The 24,327-nt window shown below is 46.1% G+C and overlaps 1 protein-coding gene across 1 annotated transcript in view; it reads left to right on the top strand.

Annotated features, from left to right (window-relative positions):
• Positions 1–9,112: 9,112 nt before the first annotated feature.
• LOC140465625 (tensin-4-like) overlaps positions 9,113–24,327 on the top strand; it is a 40,003-nt gene continuing 24,788 nt past the window's right edge. The window contains exons 1-4 of the mRNA XM_072561181.1: positions 9,113–9,181; positions 17,659–18,384; positions 20,983–21,125; positions 21,504–21,615. Of these exons, the coding sequence (XP_072417282.1) occupies positions 17,763–18,384; positions 20,983–21,125; positions 21,504–21,615 (877 nt within the window). The 5' untranslated portion in view covers positions 9,113–9,181; positions 17,659–17,762. The remainder of the gene's footprint in view (positions 9,182–17,658; positions 18,385–20,982; positions 21,126–21,503; positions 21,616–24,327) is intronic.

Raw genomic sequence — 24,327 nt, 5'->3', positions numbered from 1 at the left:
TGGACAAGATCCACTGCTCCAGCCTCATCAATCTCCTGCGTCAAGTCCTCAAAAAAATTCAATCAAGTTAGTAAGTCCTGAGCTGCCCTGCACAAAGCCATGCTGACTGTCCCGAATTAGACCATGCTTTTCCAAATGCACGTAAATCCTATCCCTAAGAATTCTCTCCAACAGCTTCCCAACCACGGATGTGAGACTCACTGGTCTACAGTTTCCTGGATTATCCCTCTTTCCCTTCTTGAACAGAAGAACAACATCAGCCCACCTCAGGTGACTGTCTGTGTGGAGTTTGCACATTCTCCCAGTGCCTGTGTGGGTTTCCTCCGAGTGCTCCGGTTTCCTCACACGATCCAAAAATGTGCAGGTCAGGTGAATTGGCCGTGCTAATTGCTCATAGTGTTAGATGAAGGGGTAAATGTAGGGGAATGGGTCTGGGTGGGCTGCTCTTTGGAGGGTCAGTATGGACTTGTTGGGCCGAAGGGCCTGTTTCCACACTGTAAATAATCTAATCTAATCTCATTAGCTACTCACCAGTCCTCTGGGATCTCTCCAGTGGCTAGTGAGGATACAAAGATCTCAGTCAAGACCCCAGCACTCTCCTCTCCTGCCTCTCTCAATAAACGAGGGTAGATACCATTGAGCCCTGGGGACTTATCCACCTGGATGCCTTTCAACAGACCCAACACCGTTTCTTCCTTGATCTCGAAATGCCCCCAGCATATTAGCCTGTTCCACACTAATCTCACTATCCTCCCTATCCTTCTCCTGGGTGAATACTGCACAAAATACTCAATTAGGATCAGACCCACCTCCTCTGCCTCTGAGCACAAGTTCCCTCCTTTATCCTTGAGTGGCCCTCCCTTCTCCCTCGTTATCCTTTTGTTTTGAATGTCTGTAGAGAATGCCTTGGGATTCTATGTGATCCTATTTGCCAAGGTCATTCCATGGCCCCTGCTTCCTCTCCTCATTCCCTGCTCAAGCTCTTTCCTGCATTATTTATATTCCGCACAAGCCCTATCCAATTTTAGCTTCCTAAACCTTACATCTGCTTCTTTTTCCTTTTTGAATAAATTCACAACCTCCCTCATTATCCATTCCTGACCTTGCCACCTTGTGCATCCTCCTTACTGGAACATGCTGGTCTTGAACTCTCATCAATAGGTCTTTAAACAATTCTCACGTGTCAAATATGGACTTGCTTGATAACAGCTCCTCCCAATTAACACTTTAGATTAGATTAGATTCCCTACAGTGTGGAAATAGGCCCTTCGGCCCAACAGGTCCACACCGACCCTCCAAAGAGCAACCCACAATCCTCTGACTAATGCACCTAACACTCTAGGCAATTTAGCATGGCCAATCCACCTGACCTGCACATCTTTGGACTATGGGAGGAAACCGGAGCACCCGGAGGAAACCCCCGCAGACACGGGGAGAATGTGCAAACTCCACACAGTCGCCCGAGGCTGGAATTGAACCTGGGTCCCTGGTGCTGTGAAGCAGGAGTGTTAACCACTGAGCCACTACCCCTGGCTAACCACTGCCTAATATTGTGGTAATCTACCCCTCCCCCAATTTAGTACCTTCCCACAAGGTCCTGACGTATCCTTATTCATCGCTGTCTGAAAGCTTGAGATCACTGTTTCCAAAATGCTCTTCCACTGGAAGATCAGTCACCTGACCTGGCTCATTAGCCAATACAAGATCCAGGTATGGTCCCCTCCTCTAGTTGGATAGTCCACATACTGTTTCAAGAAATCCTCTTAACAAAGTCTGCCTAGTCTAGGCCTCTTGCTCTAAGGGAGTCCTGGTCAATGTTGGGCATGTTACAGTCACCCACTATGACAACCCTATTGTTATTGCACCTTTCCACAAGCCACCTACATATTTGTTCTTCAATGTCTCGGTGACTATGGGGGGTGGGGGTGGGAGGTTTAGTATAATCCTATCTGTACCTCCATCCCTGGGGATCTGTAATTCCCTCCTGAGGATTTGCAATGCCGTCCCAGGGATCTGTAACTCCCTCCTGGGGATCTGTTATTCAGTATTTTGCCGTGAGTTGGAACCTGAGGCTAATTCTCTAGGGACGTGAGTTAGAATTCCACTCAGAAAAAAGTCAGAATTTAATTCAATTCATTTCTGGAATTAAACATCAGTGTGATGATGACCATGTAGCCATTGTAAACTGCTGTTCACTAACATCTTTTAGGGAAGGAAATCCTTACTCGGTCTGGCATATATGTGACTCCAGGCCCAGTAATGTGGTTGATTAAGAACTGCCCTCTGAAATGGCTGAGCAAGTCACACTGTTGTATTAAACAGCTACAACGTCAGGAAAATGAATGAAATCTGAAAGTCTACTTGGTACTAGAGACAATGATAAATTCAACCCTGCAAAACTGAGGACTGCAGATGCTGGAGATCAGAGTCTAGATTAGAGTGGTGCTGGAAAAGCACAGCAGGTCAGGCAGCTTCTGACGAGCAGGAACATCGGCGTTTTGGGCAAAAGCCCTTCATCAGGAATGCTCCTTGGATGCTGCCTGACCTGCTGTGCTTTTCCAGCACCACTCTAATCTAGGCATAAATTCACCCCAGTTAACCATTCAATGTCCTCGTCATCAACATCTGGGGGATTGAACCTAAATTGCAAGAGATTTCCTTTAGACTAGCCAAACAACAGCGGACATAGTCACATTCATTGAATCATACCATACAGTTAATGTCCCAGGCACCACCATCAGTGTTGCTGGGTCTGCCCCATCCCTCTGGCAGTACTGGGGATATAGTCAGGATAGAGCTGTCCTCACACACCTCAACATTGACTCAATGTCCCACTTTGGGTCTCAGCATCGAAACAGCTGTCACAGCCATTCACTTTGGAAACCTGCTCCTGTTCTTTTTTTTTCTAATTTGCTTAAATACCTCTTCCTCGTCTTTTTAGTTTAAGTACCTCTAATTATTTAATGCACCAGGATACTGGTTTAAGTTGCATCCCTCCCATTGGAAAAGCTCCCTCTACCCACTCCCACCCCATCCTGGTATCAATGCCCCATGAACTGAAACCCATTCCACCCACATGAATTATTGAAGCACCCCTTTAACTCCCTGACCTTACTAACCCTGTGCCAGCCTTCCCTTAGCTCAGGTAGTAATCCCAGAACCAACCCTCCAACTCAGGACCGCCCTCTGGAACTGTCCCCCTGTCCATCTTCCTTCCCACCTTTCCCCTCCACCCTCCTCTCTGACCTATCACCATTACCCCCAACTTCATCTACCTATCGCCTTCGCAGCTATCTACCCCCCCCCCCCCCCCGCCCCAGGCCCACTTCCCCTCCCCTCCCATTTATCTCTCAGCCTCCTGCCACATCTCCTCCCCCACCTGGGCGGCACGGTGGCACAATGGTTAGCACTGCTGCCTCACAGCGCCAGAGACCCAGGTTCATTTCCCGACTCAGGCGACTGTCTGTTTGGAGTTTGCACGTTCTCCCCGTGTGTGCGTGGGTTTCCTCCGGGTGCTCCGGTTTCCTCCCACAGTCCAAAGATGTGCAGGTCAGGTGAATTGGCCATACTAAATTGCCCATAGTGTTAGGTAAGGGGTAGATGTAGATGTAGGGGTATGGGTGGGTTACGCTTCGGCGGGGCGGTGTGGACTTGTTGGGCCGAAGGGCCTGTTTCCACACTGTAATCTAATCTAATCTAATCACCTCCTCATTTCTGATGAAGAATGTAAGCGTGAAACGTCGACTCTCCTGCTCCTCAGATGCTGCCTGACAGACTGTGCTTTTTGACTCAGGTAGTAATCCAGAGATGACTAATATGGTCCCTCTGATTGTAAGTTAGCTCTTTCCTGTGCAAGTTCTTTCACAGATCCTCCTTTTATTGCCTGATCAATGTCATTGGTGCCAATGTGGATAATGACAATCGAATTCCTCCGAACCAGCTTGCGGGAGAGGTTCTTCACCCTTGGCAGGAGGCCAGGATCCTGACTACCCCTCACAGCTGCACAGAGCAGAATCTATTCCTCTCATTATACGGTCCACTAATCACAGCTTCATTCCTATTTCTTGCCCCCACTTGAACAGCTCCCTGCACCAAGGTTCTGAGATCAGTTTGCACATCCGTTTACAGTCACAGAGATGTACAGCACGGAAACAGACCCTTCAGTCCAACCCATCCATGCTGACCAGATCCCCAAAATTAATTAAGTCTTATTTGCCAGCACTTGGCCCATATCCCTCCAAACCCTTCCTATTCATATACCCATCCAGAAGCCTTTTAAATGCTGTAATTGTGCCAGCCTCCACCACTTCCTCTGCATGAAAACTTTGCCCTTTAGGTCTTTTATATCTTTCCCCTCTCACCCTAAACCTATGCCCTCTAGTTCTGGACCCCGCCCCCACCCCAGCGAAAAGACTTTGTCTATTTACCCAATCCATGCCCCTCATGATTTTATAAACCTCAGCCTCCGATGCACCAGGGAAAACAGCCCCAGCCTGTTCAGCCTCTCCCTGTAGCTCAGATCCTCCAATCCTGGCAACATCCTTGTAAATATTTTCTGGATCCTTTCATCATCTTTCCAAAGCAGGGAGACCAACATCCTTCCGATACCAAATTGCACGCAATATTCCAACAGTGGCCTAACAAATGTCCTGCACAGCCACAACATGACCTCCCAACTCCTGTACTCAATACTCTGACCAATAAAGGAAAGCATACCAAAAGCCTTCTTCACTATCCTATCTACCTGTGACTCCACTTTCAAGGAGCTATGAACCTGCACTCCAAGGTCACTCCCCAGGACCTTCCTATGAAGTGAATAAGTCTTTCTCTTGCAATCCCCACTCTTATCCACACAGCTTGGAAAAGCCTTGTAATGGTTGGAAAATTACTGACCAAAGTTCCATGAACACCAACTCTTGGGCATAGATGTCCCTCACTTGTAGTTACACCCTCCTGTGCCTGATCATTGATTAAATTTCAATTATGTAATACAATGAGAGTCACTGCCTCCTGATGTAAGGTATTCAGGTAACTTTTCCCTTCACCTCCTGTAGTGCAATATCTACAGCTCAGACTCCAGCTCTGCAATTCAGATTTGACATGCTTTCAGTGGCAAACAATTGCTGCAGGTGTGTTAACTCTGGATCATTTAAATATCCAGTAACTCCCACATACTGCAGCAGCAACACATCACTTGTTCTACCATCACTGTTGTATGCTATTTAATTATTTAATATATTAATTAATTACCTACTCCTTACACTTATTGTAATTTTTAGAAATATCAGTACCAATCTTATACCTAAAAAACTAATTTTACAAATAAAGAGACAAACCAAAGATCCTCCTTTTACTTTCAAAACTAGAAATATTCACTAATCCTTCTCACCAATCAGTTGCTTTGTTTTGGTAAATAGCGGTCAAACATCTTTCTTTCCACGGCTTGACTTCCTGAGACACTCAACTCCAGCATTCTCTCATCACACTTTGTGCTCAGGGGCTGAATTTTTTTTTGCCTGTCGTTGCTGTATGAAGAGTTGATGAATTGGACCACAGATTAATTGACAGATTCTGTCTGTGGGGAGAGTCTGGTCTGCAGTAACATCCTCGGCAGATGAGTCAAATTGCACAAAAATCAAATAATCATTACACTGGAGGCTCCTGATACATCACAGTTTCAGGAGTCAGAAAGTCTGTGCTATTTTTCTGTATCACAAACTGACCATGTGACTGTATTTTCAAATAATGCAGAATTGGTTTGAACGATGAAATATAAATGGGTGAATGAATCACAAACATGTTGCCGAATTTGCACAATTCTTTCAATTGCCATGTTCATCCATTACTCCATCCTGTGTGTTCTAATTCACGGGCTGGGTCTCACTCACTCACTGTCCCTGTGCTCACTGACATACATAGGATCCCAATGTAACCATTTCTAAAACCCTTCATCTTGTTTTCACTGCGCAATCATCAACAGCAGTTTACACATGAACCGCGTCGGGGGGGCTGAGAGAGCTTATAAAATGAAACTTGGCCGAAAGCCACATAAAGACATAATTGGATAGATGATGAAAATTTAAGGCAGTCTTTCAGAATAGTCTGAAAGGTGAAGAGTCATAGAGATGTTCAGCACGGAAACAGACCCTTCGGTCCAACTCGTCCATGCCGACCAGATATCCTAAATAAATCTAGTCCCATTTACCAGCACCTGGCTCATCTCCCTCAAACCCTTCCTATTCATATATCCATCCAGATTACTTTTAAATGTTGTAATTGTACCAGTCTCCACCACTCCTCTGGCAGCTCATTCCATACACACATCAGCCTCTGTATGAAAACGTTGTCCTTTAGGTCTCTTTTATATCTTTCCCCTCTCACCCTAAACTTATGCCCTCTAGTTCTGGACTACCCCTCCATAGGGCAAAGACCGTGTCTATTTATCCTATCCATGCCCCTCATAATTTTATAAACTTCTATAAGGTCACCCCTCAGCCTCCGACGCTCCAGGGAAAACAGCCCCAGCCTGTTCAGCCTCTCCCTATAGCTCAAATCCTCCAACCCTGGCAACACCCTTGTAAATCTTTTCTGGACCCTTTCAAGTTTCACAACATCTTTCCTATAGCAGGGAGACCAAAGTTTAATGCAGTATTCCAAAAGTGGTCTAATCAATGTCCTGTACAGCTGCAACATGACCTCCCAACTCCTGTACTCAATACTCTGACCAATAAAGGAAACCATACCAAATGCCTTCTTCACTATCCTATCTACCTGCGACTCCACTTTCAAGGAGCTATGAACCTGCACTCCAAGGTCTCTTTGTTCAGCAACTCTCCCCAGGACCTTCCCATTAAGTGCATAAGTCCTGCCCTGATTTGTTTTTCCAAAATGTTGCCCCTCACATTTATCTAAAGTAAACTCATTCTGCCACTCCTCAGCCCATCGGCTCATCTGATCAAGATCCCATTGCACCCTGAGGTAACCCTCCAATTTTAGTGTGTCTGTAAATGTACTAACCATACTTCCTAGGTGCACATCCAAATCAGTAGCAGTGGACCCAGCACGATCCTTGCAGCACATTGCTAGCCACAGGTCTCCAGTCTGAAAAACAACCCTCCACCACCATCCTCTGTCTCCAATCCTCAAGCCAATTTTGTATCCAATAGGCTAGCTTTCCCTCGATTCCATCCTGCTAACCAGACTACCTTGGGGAACCTTGTCAAATGCCTTACTGAGGTCCATATAGACAATATCCACCACTCTGTCTTCATCAATTTTCTTTGTCACCTTTTCAAAAAACTCAGTTAAATTAATAAGATACTTTTTCCCATGCATAAAACCATGCTGACTATCCCTAATCAGTCCTTGCTTTTCCAAATGCATGTAAATCCTGTCCCTCAGAATCCCCTCACTTACCCACCACTGATGCCAGGCTCACCAGTCTACAGGTCCTGCTTTTCCTTACCATCTTTCTTAAATAGTGGCACCACGTTAGCCAACCTCCATCTCCCAGCACCTCACTTGTGACTATCGATTACACAAATCAAATACAAATACAAAATGGTAGAGAGAGAGAGAGAGAGAGAGAGAGAGAGCTGGAGGGTCATGTAGGTTTGGGAGAGCTTTGAAGAGGAAGAGAGGTTAGAGATGGGGCAGTAATTTGCAAGGACAATGGGGTCAGGTATTGTTGCTTTAAGGTGAGGAGTGAAGGTAGCAGAAGGAAACAAGGAGAGGGAACCATTTACAACGTTAGCAAAATTGAGAACCAGGGGCTAAAGTTGGGTTATGTAAATGGGGCAGGTTAGTCCACATTCGATGGACATTCCACAACCCTGCCCTTCTTGGTCACAGCACTGTAGTAAAGACCATGTGCTTACTTGCTGAGTTGAGGGGATGTATACTGACCAGCAAATGGAGTCTTACCCATTCACAAGCCGACTGATTTCGATTATAAAGGTGGTTGGATGAGGAAATACATCCATTGATGTATGGGAAACACTGACCTTTTCTTCCACAGGCAGAAACTGAGTTCTCCAATGTTATTGACTTCTCGTGAATTCTACTGGCAGTGACTCTTCATAAAGCTCAGGAACTCACTTCAATAATTCCCCATACAAATAAAGGTTATACACTGACATCATACATGGGAAAAGCAACAATCACTTTGCAATAATGATTTATATTGCATTCTTGCCAACAATTCCAATCGGATACTAATTGGAAGGTTGAATGATACAAAGCTGGTGATATTGGGAACAGTGAAATCTGAACGTCAGAGATTATATTTCACCTCTGGCTGTGGAGTTAACTGGAGGTTTGGCAGAGAGGAGGACATTACTGTTCCCAGCTCAGGGAAAATGTCCAAACAGAAAGGTCTTTCTAGAAATCTCAAGTTTGGTTCCGTCTACATTCCAGATGTTTCTGCTTGAGGCAGGTACCTTATAGTGTTAGATACAGAATAAAGCTACCTCTACACCTTTAAAGTGAAAGTAAAACTCTCTCTACTCTTTTGAACTGAAAGTACATTTGCCCCATCAAACAGGGACAGCACGGTGTTAGATACAGAGTAAAGGTCCCTGTACACTGACCCCATCAAACAGGGACAGCACAGTGTTAGATACAGAGTAAAGCTCCCTGTACACTGACCCCATCAAACAGGGACAGCACAGTGTTAGATACAGAGTAAAGCTCCCTGTACACTGACCCCATCAAACAGGGACAGCACGGGGTTAGATACAGAGTAAATCTCCCTCTACTTTTATAAACTGAATGTAATGCTCTCTCTACACAGCCCCCATCAAACACTCCCGGGAAACCCACACCCTCAAAGACAGCTTTATGTTTTAACTGAAAAACCAAAATCTTTCACACAGTGAGAGGTATTGACGTTAATCTGAAATAACTTGAACAAGACTTAACTTTGATAACAGATGCATTCCTAATGGGAGATGCTTGTTGAGGGATATCTCTTTAAGAGAGAGGATGGGTGTAGTACGGTTTACCCTGTACTCACTGAGGGAGTGGTTCCCTGGCGATTGCAGTTTGCTTGTTCCAATTGAACCTGACCCCGCCCTCCAACAGTAACTTCACTCCTTCCCGTGGGAGGGAGAATAAAAGATCCGCCAAGGAGCTGGGGACTGGGTTCACCAGCAGCAGCAGCTTCCCCCACTGCAGTGGAAAGGTAGGGTGCACCAGGTTTGCTTTTGTTGTAAATGAACATCAGAAATTCTGGAAGCTTGTGGAGTAAAAACTGTCTGAAGGAGGAAGTGGGGGATTATCCGTGTGGGGTGAAATGGATGGGGAAGACCCAGCTGGGCAAAGGATAGGGTTCCGTCTGTTTCTGGAACCAAATGTGAGGTGAAGAGTATGCGAGCTTTCTGGTCAAAGGGATTGATTGATTTGATTTAATGATTACTGCTGAATATTCTGGAGAGAATTCCCTGAGATCCAGAAGCTGGAATCAAGAAGAGTTGAGAGATTTGGCAATGCTGACTGGAATGTGTGCCCTCTGACCGGGGACAGAGGTGATGGTTCCACTGACTGGGCAGAGACATGAGGGGCTGCTCAGGGCTGTTATACCCATCAAACAGCAGATTCTAAGCAGAATAAGGGATTAATTGAATCGCCCTGTTGTTCACAGTGGAACAGCAGGGGCAACAAACAGATTCTGGGTTAGTGTTGCTGGAAGAGCACAGCAGGTCAGGCAGCATCCGAGGAGCAGTAAAATCGACATTTCGGGCAAAAGCCCTTCATCAGGAACTGCTGGGCTGGTCATAGGATCAAGCCCACACAGTGAATGATAAATAGCAGAGGATGGGGAAGTAGAACATGGGAGGAAGGAGATTGTGAATTCAGGGCTCTGGATCAAAATCCCTCAATGGTTCAGTCAGAGTCTGATTAAACTAAAATCGGAATTTAGCTTTCTTCAACTTGTGATATAACTAATGCCATGGAGACATGTTCACAAAGATAATATTTAGGATGAGGCTTTAGTAACTGGATTTGACATCAGTAACAAAAACACCAAAGGGAGAATGGGGATTTCTTCCTGTCGTGAGTTGTAATTTGGAATATGCTGTCAGAAATGACACTGGAAGCAGGTTCAGCAAGAAATTGGTTGAACATTTCCATGGGAGAATTACTCAAGACAATGAGGGATGGACAAAGGGAGTGTGATTAATTTGACTGACCAAAGACTGAGCATTAACACGATGGGCTGACAAACGTCCTAATTGTATGGTTTTATTTCTTTCCAATTAAAACATTTAAATCCCGCAGCATTTTCCTGTTTAAAGTTTTGCACCTGATGAAGTTACTGAATCGTGTAACTGCAGGGGGCTGGTAGATTACCCGCTACCAGGGCACCATTCTGAGTCACTACGTGGAGGGTCAGGGTTTTTACTGGGACACACTCCACCTGGGATTTTATTCAGGAGCTTTGAGAAACTTCAGCTTAACATTCTCATTCTGGAGTGAATGCAACATTTGATTTGATTTATTACTTTCATGTGTACTGAGCTGCAGTGAAAGGTGCTATCTGTACTGTACAAGTGTGTCAGGGTAACAGAACCGAGTGCAGGCTAACAGGGTTACTGCTGCCAAGAAGGTGCAGAGGGAGATCAACACTGACATTAAAGTCTGAGAACAGTGGGGAAGAAACTGTTCTAGAATCTTTCCTCTTCCGTCAGAAGGCCGTCTAATCTGGGTGGGAGTGACCTTTGACTGAGGCAATGGGAAGTGTAGATGGAGTCAGTGATTGGAGAATGGTTTACTTGATGACTGGGCTCTCTAATGACTCTCTAAAGTTTCTTGTGGTCCTGGGAAGCACAGTTGCCATGCCATGCTGTGATGCATCCAGACAGGATGCTGTCTGTGGTGCATCGATAAAAATTGGTTAGGATCCTTGTGGCCACACTGAATTTCCTTAGCCTCCTGTCGGTATATGGACTGCGGTAGTTTGAGAAGGCAGCAGTTTACCACCTTTTCCAGGGACAATTAGGGATGGACAGCAGGTGCTAGTCCAGTCAGTGGCGCCCACATCCTGGTCGTGAACTTTACAAATGTCAGGCTGAAAGCTGCTGAGATTGTAAGATGTTCTGCTCCATTTGGTTTGTGTCTTTGTTTCAGTATCTGTGCCAAAGAACAATTCAAAAACAACATGAAACGTGCCGATAAAATATATTTTTAACTGAGCACATTCCAAATGAGACATGCCCAGCTTTATCGATTAACAGGCTGCTTCCCCTCCCACTGCAAGAAAACCTGATTTTGAGATTTTCTAATCAGCCCGTTCAGAGAACCACCTCTGCACCAGCTGGGTCTCCTTCTCCTGTCTGTGCCTGAATAGGCAGGACTGAGCAACTCTGTGTCAGCTAGAAATTCAGACAAAACTTCTGACTCAAACGTTACTAAAGATCACTTAGTCTCAGGTCCAGTTGTGTGCAAATTGTTGGAATCCACAATTCCTGGTAATATCAATAAACATTTCACATTAAATAAAACACTGCAGAGGAGATTGACCAGGATGGTGCCTGGGCTGGAGAGTCTCAGTTAGGAAGAAACATTGGACAGACTGGGGTGGTTCTGTCAGAGCAGAGAAAATTGGTTAGGAGCATAGTTGAGATGTATAACATTTGAGGGACATAGATAGGGTAGACAGGAAGAGAGATTTCCTTTTGCTGGGGGGGATCAGTGACTGGGGCATAGATTTAAGGTAAGGGGCAGGAGGGATGGAGAGCATGTCAGGAAAAACATCCTGGCTCAGAAGATGGTGGGAATCTGAAACTCAGTGCCTGTGAGGATGGTAAAGTTAAACCCCCTCCCCCCAATATTGAAGAAGTATTCGGAGATGCATTTGTGGGTAATTCCAAGACATGTACAGCTCTGAGCCAAGTGCTGGAAAATGGGATTGGAACAGTTGGATCTGAAATACAAACAGAAATTCTCGTGAAATTCTGCAAATCTGGCAGTATCTGTGGCAGGAAAGCAGAGTTAATGTATCGAGATCGGAGACTTTTCATCAGAACTGATTAGGAAATACCGAGTGGATGATCCATCTCCGCCTCCTCCAGTGGTCCCCAGCATCACACATACCAGTCTCCAGCCAATTTGATTTGCTCCACATTATATCAAGAAACAATTGGAGACACCTGATACTGCAAAGGCTACGGGCCCTGAGAACATTCCGGCAATAGTACTGAAGACTTGTGCTCCAGAACTTGCTGCGTCCCCTGGCCAAGCTGTTCCAGTACAGTTACAACACTGGCATCTACCCAACAATGTGGAAAATTGCCCACAAAAGCAAGACAAATCCAACACAACCAATTACTACTCTCGATCATCAGGAAAGTGATGGACAGTGTCATCAACAGGGCTATCAAGCAGCACCTGCTCAGTGACGCCCAGTTTGGGTTCCCCCAGGGCCACTGGGTCAAACATGGACAAAAGAGCTGAATTCTAGAGGGGAGGGAAGAGGACTGCCCTTGACATCAAGGCTGTATTCAACTGAGCGTGGCATCAAAGAGCCCTGGAATCAATGGGTATCAGGGGGCAAACCCTCTAGTGCTTAGAATCCTACCTGACATGTTGGAAGATGGTTGTCTTGTTGGAGGTCAGTCATCTCAGCTCTTGGACATCTCTGCAGTGGTTCCTCAGGTTGGTGTCCAAGGCCCAACCACCTTCAGCTGTTTCATCAATGGCCTTCCCTCCATGAGGCCGGAAGTGGGGATGTTCACCAATGATTGCGCAATGTTCAGGACCATTCGTGACTCAAATACTAAAGCAGTCCATGTTCAAATGCAACAAGATCTGGATAATATCCAGGCTTGGGCTGACAAGTGACATTCACACCACACAAATGCCAGGCAATGACTATCTCCAATAAGAAACAATCTAACCATGCCCCTTGGCTTTCTGAATCCCTCATTGTCACAGGGGGTTACAATTGATGAGAAGTTGAACTAGACTAGCCATCTCAACACAGTGGCTACAAGAGAAGGTCAGAGATTGAGAATCCAGTGGTGAGTAACTCACCACCCCTCTCCCCAAAACCTGTCCACCATCTCCAAGACACAAGTCAGAAGTGTGATGGAATACTCCCCACTTGCCTGGATAGGTGCAGCTCCAACAACATTTTAAAAGGTTTGACACCATCCAGGGCAAAGCAGCCACTTGATTGGCACCACATCCACAAACATCTACTCCCTTCACCACCGACGCTCAGTAGCAGCAGTGTGTACCATCTACAGGGTGCACTGCAGAAACTCCCCAAAGATCTTCAGGCAGCACCTTCCAAACCCCTAATGATAAACTTTGCTGTATATCCAACCCTGTGCTGACTCTGTCCTAGAAGGGTTTGATGGGAACAGTTTTTAAAAGTGAATGTAAAACTTCCCTCTGAGTAGAGGGAGTGTGCACTGTCTAACCAGTTTGCAACCCTCTGAATGTTCACTTTCATGAAAAGGGAATGCTTTAGAAGCCTAAGGTTGAACAAAAAGACAACGCTGGTTCTGAGCAAGGTTTAGCAGTCAGTTGCTGGCTAGCTTCCTTTCATTGTGAACAGCTGGTGATTTGAACAATGCTCTGAGTGATCCAGAAGGAGCTCTGCCGAGGGTCATGGGTGCATTGGGAAGTTGGTTAGTGACCACAGCAATGAAGCTAACCATTTTGCTGGCAGGAGAATTGAATCATCAATGTCAAACTAACCAGCAGGATACCAGCAGGGGCAGTGGGCGGCCGCCACAGGAAACAGCTTTGAGATTCTGTTCAGGCAGCATATGGGAAGTGAAGGGAGTTGAATGGGTGAGGTCAGTGTGATTAGGAAAGTTAGACAGCTGCTGGAACTTCAAACATGGAGTAACAGGGATAGTATTTGTGAAATGGTGTATCAGAGAAGAACTGCCTTTCTCTTGGAGGGTCAGGAACTGGGTATGGGCCCTCCAGCTGTGTTAGTCACTGGGTGTGTTTCTGTGCGTTCTGGGCATGGTGCTGCCAGTCCCCTAGGGTCACTGCCCACCTGATCAGCCTTTCTCTGTAAACCTCTGATATTTATTGAGCTGTTTGACTGTGGGGGGCTTCACAGCTCCAACCTGATCTCACCCACAGGCCTGTAAGGACACTTTCAGACAGTGTTGGAAGGAGATGTACTTGGGCGATGAGCTGTGCTGGCCCAGATGGGATCCATTCTCTGAACCAGGATTTCAATACAGAAGGATACAAGATGCAGGAGTGGTGGAACTGAACTGGTTAAGAAAAAGGATTTGATAGGGTTGATAAAGAAAGATCAGTACTGGCCTTTTGGCCCATCCAGACAGCAGCAAAGCTTGATACCTTTCTAAACTAAAAGCCTTTTGCCTCTATGCTGTCCGGATCTCTCTATTCCCTGATTGTTTGTGTATCAGTCAAGATGCAGCTGAAATGTTGCTATTGTATCCACCTGTACCCCTACCTCCTTTGGCAAGGCATTCCAGGCACTTACCATCCTCTGCATTAATAAAACTGATCTCTCACATCTCCTTTAAACGTTCCCCTTCTCCCTTATACTTTGTAATTGTTGTTTCTACCCTCTTGGCAGGTGAGGGGAGACTCTGACTATTTGTTCTACTCATGCCTCTCATCATTTTCTAGACTTCTATCAGGTTGCCGTCAGCCTCCGACCTTCAAGTGAAAATAAACCCAAGTTAGTCCAATCGCTCCTCACAGCTGATACCCTCCAAACCAGGCCATGTTGTGACACAGCAACTGTCCCCTCTGGTGGGCCAGGGAGGAGTCGGTGCTTCAGGACAGCACTTCACACAAAGGGGAAATCTGGAGCTTATTGCCCCAAAAATGTTGCTAAAGTTGAAGACCAATTGGAAATGTCAGCGAAGAGATGAATGAGTTCCTGTTGTGGAGGGGGGTTACAGAGAGCTACAGAATGAGGAAGGTCAATTAAATGAAGAGACAGCTGGCCTGTTATCTAAACGATGAAGATCCAACAAGCTGAACAGTGTATTCATCCTTTTGCTCTGAACAGTTTCCGTCCAACAGGAAATCAATCAAACCTGCTGCGCTGCTCGATAAGACCATGGCTTGTCTGATGTGGGCTCCACTTTACTTTCCCATAATCCTCGACTCTAGCATCAGTCAAACCTTTATCTAACTGTCCGAGGGAGTGGTTCCACAAACTCTGAGAAAAGCAATTGGATCACTCAGTTTTATTTCTAAACTGTGACCCCTACTCCTAGATAACCCCATGGGTACACTCTGTATGTGTCCCTCTTCAGACTCTAACCTGTTACAGTAAGTTACACCCTCCCCCACTTCTGAACTGCAGTGAGTGTAGACTCCAGCTGCTCAGTTGTTCCTCATAAAGCAACATCTCCCTGGGGTTTGAGGGACCATGCTACTGGGCTGTTATAGGAGAGATGTGAATGTATTGGAGAGAGCGCAGAAATGATTTACCAGAATGAGAAATGTCAGTGATTAAGAGAAATGAAAGAAGTGGGATTGTTGTCACTGAGGAGATCTGATAAAGGTTTTCAAAATCGTGAATGGGCAAGATAGAGTCAGACAACACAGACACACCCCCTTCGGTTCAACTCAGCCACACTGAGCAGGCACCCCAGTCTGATCAGTCACATTTGGCCCATAGCCCTTTCAATCCCTTCCTATTCATGTCCCCATCCAGGTGCCACTTCCTCTGGCAGCTTGTTCTATACATGCAGCACCTTCTGAGGGAAAAAGTTACCCCTCAGGTCCTCTCTAAATCATTCCCTCTCTCGATCTCTAATTCACAAATGTGATAGGAAGAAGCTACTCCTGATTGTAAAAGGGAGATGAGGGAACAGATTTAAAGTGATTTGTGAAAGAAGCAAGGGGGGGGTGGGCGCGGAGTTTGAGAGAAACCTTTGTCAGCGGCAACTCCTTAGGGTCTGCACTGCACAGCCTGGGAATGGGGGGGGGGGTGCAGGTTCAATTGAGGCATTACAAGGGGCATTGGATGGTTACTTGATGGAAATCGTGTGCAGGGTAATGGGGTGAGAAAGGTCCTGGGTAATGATGCCTGTTTGAAGGGCCAGTACCAGCCGTGACAGGCTGTAGTATTGTGATTCTGGGACTGTCTTTTTTTAAACAAATAAGATCTTCAAATTATTCTGATTCTCAGTAGTTCTGTGATTCCAAGTTAATATTACCACCTCACAGCCACTCCTTGCACCTTTTGCTAGTCAGCGCGCTGAGAATCCTAGCAATGATCTCACTATCTGGCTCCCTCCCCAGCCTCCAACACACCAACCCGTGTGTCCGTGTTTCTGTCTGTGTTTCTATCCGTGTGTGTGTATACAGTATTTGTGGTGAACATAATTTCCTGAGTTCGTGTCGTCACCACAGTCGGTGCTGAAGGTCTAGCTAGATTTGTCTGTATTTCCCTTCCCCTCCCACTGCCTGGACACTGTGTATCTGTACTATCCCCGCTGGAAATGTCCAGAGAGCTGGATGTGGGTGTTCAGGAGGCATTTAACTGGCATTCTGCCACTCAAGCACTCAGAATAACACATTGACAAGTTCCGGAGAGACTTACCTTAGCCATTTGCATCATCTCTGTCTACTGTCAGAACAGGAGGAGACCATTCAGCCCATTGCTAACTTGCTATTGCATTAGAGGTTGCTGTACTAGTTGTGTTCTTGCAGAGACTTGACTGACCATTTGGTAAACCTGGCCTTGCCTTCCAGCTGACTGAGCAGAGAGTTTCGATTTGCTGATGGTTGTGTCTTAGTTGTAGCCCCGAGTCACACCCTGAGCCATGAGGTTATGGGTTCAAATCCCACTGCAGGAGCTGTTGCAGTTCTGCAGAGGGGGCCTGTAGTGAGGGTTCAATATTTTGCAGGTCCTGTTAGGGCAATCTATGCACAAATTTGTGGAAGAAATGGGGTGGTGCCAGTCTGTCTTTGTATTTAAAGAAAAATCTAGATTGTGAAAATGTTGTCAGAGTCAGTTAACAATTTTTTTATATGCAGTCACGTAAATCGAATTCTGATACTTTAGCAGCCTCCTCTGCAGGAGTGTCTCGGTGGTATCCTAGACCCTGCCATTTTAACTGCTTCATCAATGACCTCCTTTCTATAGTAAGGTCAGAAGTGGGATGATTGTTGGTTGCGCAGAGTCAGCCTGATTCATGACTCTTCAGATACTGAAGTAGTCCATCACCAAATGCAGCAAGACCTGAACCAGTAGTATCCAGTTTGGACTGACAAGTGACATTTGTGTCACGCAAGTACAAGACAATGACCATCTCTAACGAGAGAGAAACTAACCGTTGCTCCTTGATATTCAAGACCATTCCCATCACTGAATCCCCCACGATCAATGTCCTGGGTGTTACCCTAGTTCTGAAACTGAACTGAACTCTCCATATAAATAGTGGCTAAAAGAGCAGGTCAGAGGCAAGGAGTTCTGCTGTAACCTGTATCTCTGTAAATACTTCCAGGGCCAATACACCCTCCCTATCTCTGTAACCCCCTCCAGCCCTAACACACCCTCCCTATCTTGTCACCTCCTCACCCCCATGTTGTTCCTACAGATCATTACAACTCCTTCAAAAAGCTTCTGTTTAACTTGTGCGTTTAGTCCATATTTATCATTGATTGCAATTTAATAATGGTGTATGATTTTTTTTTCAGGTTTGAGGACAGATCCCTGACCGATTTAAACAATTACCAGTAAGCAGGAGGACAAACCCGAGAACTGCTTCCAACCTCCGCCCCAGTGAGATCTTCAGGCCCTGATGAAAGACAGAGGCTTCCTCTCTGATACCATGTCCAGACACACCGTCCACGTGAACAGGAGCCAGAGCTCGTGTACGTCCCCTCGGGTGGAGACCATCGTCCTGAGTGGATCCTCAGTCAATCGCAGCCAATCGAAAGCCTCTTACCCAGACCCAGAGCATATTTCTAGAGGATCCCACTGCCCTCCTGTGAGGTGGGTTTGTCGGGAGATCTCCCCTCCGTACCCCAGCTGCCCGTTACAGAACAAGCCTGAACCAGGGCTAGGAAGATCCCAAACCTTCATGGTGAACTTTGTCACCAACCAGAAGCCTCCAATCCACGATGGGTGTCGGCGGATCATGACAACTCGAGTAAAACCACAGCCTGATCCCCAGGAGGTGCCAAAACCCTCCCAGCAGGCCCGGAGCAGCTCTGAAACGTCAAAATCAAACTGTGCTGGAAATGATCCATTATCACCAACCTTAGACGCAACCATTGAAAATCTTAACAACCTGATTTTAGAGTTGGATCCCACCTTTCAGCCAATCGGCACCCGTGACCAAGGAAATGGCTTCGTGAGTGGCAACAGCAGGTTTCTGGACAGGGCCAATGAGGAGGCTCCATTGGATGGACATCATCCAGGTAGAGATGGCCGGTCACCACGGTTCGCTGTGTAAACACAAGTCACACTGAGAGACAGATGGAGTCTCCCCACGCTGACCGAGCTTACAAAACCCCCAGCACTCAGCCTCCCTCTCTCCAGCTGCTTTAGAATTTCCTGATGCTTTTCCCACGTGGGGCTGGGATATGTTCAACCTCCAACTGAACCCTGTGCTGGGATACCGACTATGGGTCACTCATGGGCTGGGGATCATGCTTGGGGTAGGGGTTACAGGTTAAGGGTCATGCTCTGGCTGTTTGAGGGTTGAATTCCGCTGCTGGGTCCAGTGGATGCTGATTGGTTAGGGTGGTGTCAGGCAAAAGACAGGCCAATAGAAGCATTTTGTTGAGATTTTGCAATATAGGAGAAGGAATGGAGTTGGATGGCCCTTTGAGTGGACCAGCACAAGCTCAATGGGCTAACTGGTCTCCTTCACCATAGTCCATCCACTGAGGAGCACAGTGGGTCATTCTGCCCCTTGATAGACAATAGACAATAGTGCAGGAGTAGGCCATTCAGCCCTTCTAGCCTGCACCACTATTCAATATGATCATGGCTGATCATCCTTAATCAGTATCCTGTTCCTACCTTATCTCCATAACCCTTGATTTCACTATCCTTGAGAGCTCTATCCAACTCTTTCTTAAATGAATCCAGAGACTGGGCCTCCACTGCCCTCTGGGGCAGAGCATTCCACACACCCACCACTCTCTGGGTGAAGTAGTTTCTCCTCATCTCTGTCCTAAATGGTCTACCCCGTACACATTTTAATCAAGTTGCCTTTTCCTCTTCAGAACTCCAATGGATACAAGCTCAACTACTCCTTATGAAACTAACCACCCAATCCAGGGATCAGTTTCGGAAACCTTCCCTGAATTGCCTTCCTTTGAGCAATCCTCTAGGAATGCCATCCCATGTGTATACTTCTGGACAATTCTACTAGAGTTGGCCAGTGAGAGTGAGGTGGGATGTTGTGGCACTGAGCCAATCAGCATCCTGTTCCTGATTTATTGAATTAAAACAAAGTTCTGTAAACACTCAGCAGCCCTGGCTGCATTGTGGAGCAAGAAGCAGGAGTTAATGTTTTGAGTTGAACGTGACTGTTCTTCAGTCTCTGACATTTCCGATTTCCAGACTGTGCAGTGGTTGGACTCTCCGGGTCAGTGTGAAGGTCAGAGACTCCATTTCTGTGCTCATTAGCTTGCTCAGGGTGGGAGGTGGTAGGAATGATCAGGCAAGGATCAGGATATTATGGGATCTTCCTGGACACTGGGTGAATGTGTGCCATTGGGAGGGGCACTGAGGATCTGCTGGGGTGGGTGGGATACAGTTCCACATGAGGATGGCCATGGGGTTGAGGGGGTGGTTGGCCACTCAGCACCAGAGAGTGGGCAGAGTGGGGAAATTGCTGGAGAATGTTCAAACCACACAATCTGACTTAATGCGAGCAGGAACACGCTCTGTTTTAAGCTGCTTTGGCTCAGAGTCCGTCACGTGTTATTGAATGGTTGACTTTGTTTTGTAATGATTTCCTGTCCCTCCAATGCAAATATAGTTTGGGTGCAGCTCGTGGAGAGAACAGTGTTTGCTCTGACAATCTGCAATCCTATCAGCAGCATTTACTACCAGCTGGTAAACACAGGCCTGCTCGATCTATGTCATCGGAATCCTAGAGTCATACAGCACGGAAATGGACCCTTCAGTCCAATCAGTCCATGTTGACCATAATCCCAAACTATCTTCACACGCCTGCACTTGGCCTATATCCCTCCAAACCTTTCCCATTCATGCCCTTATCTAAATGTCTTTTAAACATTTTAACTGTGCCCACATCCACCACTTCCTCTGGAAGTTCATTCCACACATGAAGCACTCTGTGTTTTAAAAAAAAAATTCCCTTATGTCTTTTATAAATCTTTCTCCTCTCACCTTAAAAATATGCCCTCTAATCTTGAAATCCCCCATCCTAGGGAAAAGACACCTGTCATTTACCTCATCTATGCATCTCATGATTTTAGAAACCTTTATAAGGTCACTGCTCAACCTCCTCCTCTCCAATGAGAAAGGTCCCAGTCTCCTCTTATAACTCAAACCCTCCATTCCCAGCAATATTCCTGGTAAATCTCTTCTGAACCCTCTCCATCTTAATCATATTCTTTATCTAACAAGGCAACCAGAACTAGACATCGTTCCAATCTCTCCCAATTCCTGTCAAAATCTGTCTCCTAATCCCAATTCCTAACCCTGTTAAAGTCTCTATTCCAAACCTTGTCCCAATCTCTGTCCCAATCCCAATTCCAATACCAGTCCTATTCCTTTCCCAATCTCGAACTCAACCCCATTCCAAAGCCTGTCTCTATCTCAATCCATGACCCTGTCCCCTGTTTCATGCCTACACCTTTTCCCTGTATCAATCCCAGTCTCTGTCTTGATCCCCATCGCAATCCAAGTCCCATACCTACTCCCTATACCGATACCATTCACCATCTTCGAGACCCATTGCACCAGGGTTTCTTCCTCCATCAACTTATTTCCACAGGCTGATAGTATTTAACTTGTTCCACTCTCGCTTCCCCCAGGAATTCTGATTTATGATGAATGGGATTCGGGAAGAACAAGCAACTCTCTGCACAGCAGCACATCAATCAATGACGATCACCAATCCGATTCACTGGGGATTCAGACCACTGGCACTTCGACCAATCCTCAAAACCGTCGGCTGGTAGGAATATACAGCAGCTTTAATATACTGTCTGTCTGTCGGTGGGCATGTCTGTCTGTGTCTGTTCACCCTCAAACACAGCGTGACTCTCTGACACTGCTGAGTCTAACAATAAATGTCAAATTTATTTTCTCAGATTGTCCACTTGTAAGCCAATTCTCTGTTTCATTCTGGGGGTTAATTACCAGACACACACTGTTTGGTGCATGGACTGTATTCACAGTAAGGACTCAGTGTGTTCAATCTATCAGACACTGCAGAGCTTCCTCTGATTGACATTCTGTGAACGAGACTTCAAGAGCTGACTGTCTTCAAACACATGCTCATACTCTGAGATAACTCGACTTGTTGCCTGTAACTAATGTGTTCTCTCTGCAGCCCAACTCTTTCGGATACAACAGGTTCGATGGTGGACAGCTGCGGTCTGCCCCCTGCTCTCTGCCTGCTTTCTCTGGTTCTACTGGGTCACCAGACTGTAACTCCTCTCTTGGTAAGATATAGCATCGTGTGGGGTTTGTAAATTTGGTCAGGAATTTCCAACAAGGTCCCTTCACCAGCCACTGGCTAACACTGGCTACACAGCCCCAACAGAAACGTCAGAGACATAGATTCTGAGATCAAATTCCTGAATAATAACATCGACATCATCTTTGAACAGACCCCTGAGATAAACCACCTGCCTTCCACAACTGGGACAGGTACACCTATGTTGCTTTTATCTGCTGAACAATTATTGAAAGAGTTTCTCTTTGGGTGACACATTGAATCTGACAAGAGGGATCTGATCTTCAAACTCTACCCAAAGGGATAAGTAGGACCTTGGTTCAATGTTTGTTCCGACAGTGTGGCGCTCCATCAGTGCGCTGACCCTCCGACAGTGCGGCACTTTCGGATATAACGGGACCATATTTGTTACAACTTACTGGAGCAATTCTCTGGAAATAAAGCACCACTATTCCTTGAATTATGACAAAATGTGAAAAGGTTTAGTCAAACTATCGAACATTCCTGATAAACTATGATTAAAGGCAAGTGTTCACCAGGTTTCTGTACTTAACAAGAAAATAACTGATCCATAAGCAAATGGTCTTTAATATTTCCTCATTGCTGTTGATTAAAGCTAACATCACTCTACAACTTAAACCCTATCCCTTCTTAAAATCAGCCCTCTCCCACTCCTTCACAAACAGACTGTCACACAAAGACAGACACGAATGGGTATTAATACCAGGTATTAAAATGATCAGGGAGCACGGGTCAGTAGCACTAGTCCAGAGCACAGGATTTGAGTTGCTTTCTTTCTCTTCTTTTCCCCCAATTCCTTTTTGCTGTTAACACAATGCTGTTTGCACACCAATGCTCTCTTTCATTCACTAGTTGAGAGTCTACCCTTGCACTCTCTCTTTTGAAGGTGTTTTATTCCTCCTACAATGGGGGGGGTTTGTATAGAACAGTGAGTGGAATCTGTTCCTGGAGCTTCTCTCTGGCTCTTGGGTGGAGATACTGGACAGAGAGAGAGAGAGACAGAGTCGGAGATTTGCAGGCAATTTACCCTTTGTCGCACTGGCCCCACAGGAGTCATGGTCACTTGGTCAGGGGCAAATCACAACATTGTTGTCAAGCAGTTGTCCTTCAATTGGGGACCAATGACTCAGTGACCCTCTGTGATCTTCGGCTGTCCTTGTTCCATGAAAACACAACATTGTGCACAACAACACCCCAGTGGGACATGGCTTTTAAAGCTGCAGCCATCTGTTTGCATTGACTCCCTGAGTTAAAGCAGTTAACAGACCAAAAACAAAGGAAATGGGAAACGTGGCCTTGACATGCAGTGACTTCATTATAAATATCTGCAGCAGGAAAAGCTGAGATCCTAGCAACCTGGGCAATCATGTTATAAACAAAGCCACTTCTAATCAGAATTGACGTTTGTGTCTTAATCTTGATGAGTCAGCGATATCACTCAGTGTGGATGTGTTTAAAAGACTGACATCATTCCAATGCTGCTGTTGTTCAGTAGGCTGTAGGCAGCTGGCCACTCCCCTGTACTGAGCTGGAGAAATTGATCCTGACTAATCTGAACATGACTCAGGGCAGGAGTGGCTCAGTCCAGCATTGGGCTCTGAGTTCTTCCTGTCAAGGACTCCAGTAGCTGGGAAATCCACTATCCCCTGGTGACCAGCAGAATATCAACCCCAGAGAGATTACCAAATGCAGGATAAGAATTATTGACACCACTCTTGTCGTTTTAACAACTGCTTAAAGACAGAAACTCCAGCTCTGTGTGTTTGAACAAGTTTAAAAGCTGCCTCACCCACTTGGATCATGAATCTCATTCCAAACATGCCCTAATCCTCAGAACCTGCGTGTTCCTGCCCCAGGATTCTGGCATGGAGCAGTCCGATGGTCACGAACGGGGAGGGGTGGGGGAGGGAGGTGGTGCTGGGGGCTGATGCTAAATGAGAACAAAAACCAAAGGGAAAGGGAAGAGTCACGAAGAGACATGAAACAGAAAGCAGCTGCAGTTAGTGAGAAATTTCCTCCAAATCCTGTAGGGTGTGTGTGAGCACCTGGGAGGAATTTAACCGACCCATTCCCAGGGCTGTGCAACAAACCAGGTTAATGTGACCACACTGTGGCAGCTTTGAAGAATTCAGGGGGCTCTAGGATGGGAAGGAATCTAATGGTTATTATGGGATGTTTGCACGTTGAGGGGATTTTCACTTTGGTCAATATTGTGAAAGATATTTCATCAACCCTCTTTAATTACCTTTCTTGGTGTTTTCTTAAATTACACGTGGAATGCGGGTGTTACTGTCTGGGCCTGGTATTTATTGCCCGTCCCTAGTTGCCCCTTGAGGAGGTGGTGGTGAGCTGCCTTATTGAACCGCTGCGGTTCGTGGGCTGTAGGTTGATCCACAATGCCCTGAGGCAGGACTTTGACCCAGTGACAGTGAAGGAACGGCAATATACTTCCAAAACAGGAGAGTGAGTGGCTGGGAGGGGAACTCTGCAGGGGGTGGTGTTCCCTGTATCTGCTGCCCTTGTCCTTCTAGATGGAAGTGGTTGTGGGTTTGGAAGGTGCTGTCTGAGGGTCTTTGGTGAATTTCTGCAGGGTATCTTGTAGCTGGTACACTCTGCTGCTACTGAGCATCGGTGGTGGAGAGAGGGGATGTTTGTAGATGTGATACCTGTCAAGCGG

Source organism: Chiloscyllium punctatum, chromosome 42, assembly GCF_047496795.1.
Source record: "Chiloscyllium punctatum isolate Juve2018m chromosome 42, sChiPun1.3, whole genome shotgun sequence".
In the NCBI taxonomy this organism is placed as follows: domain Eukaryota; kingdom Metazoa; phylum Chordata; class Chondrichthyes; order Orectolobiformes; family Hemiscylliidae; genus Chiloscyllium; species Chiloscyllium punctatum.
Note: the sequence above shows the minus strand (reverse complement) of the source record. Positions and strands in the feature narration are given on the sequence as shown.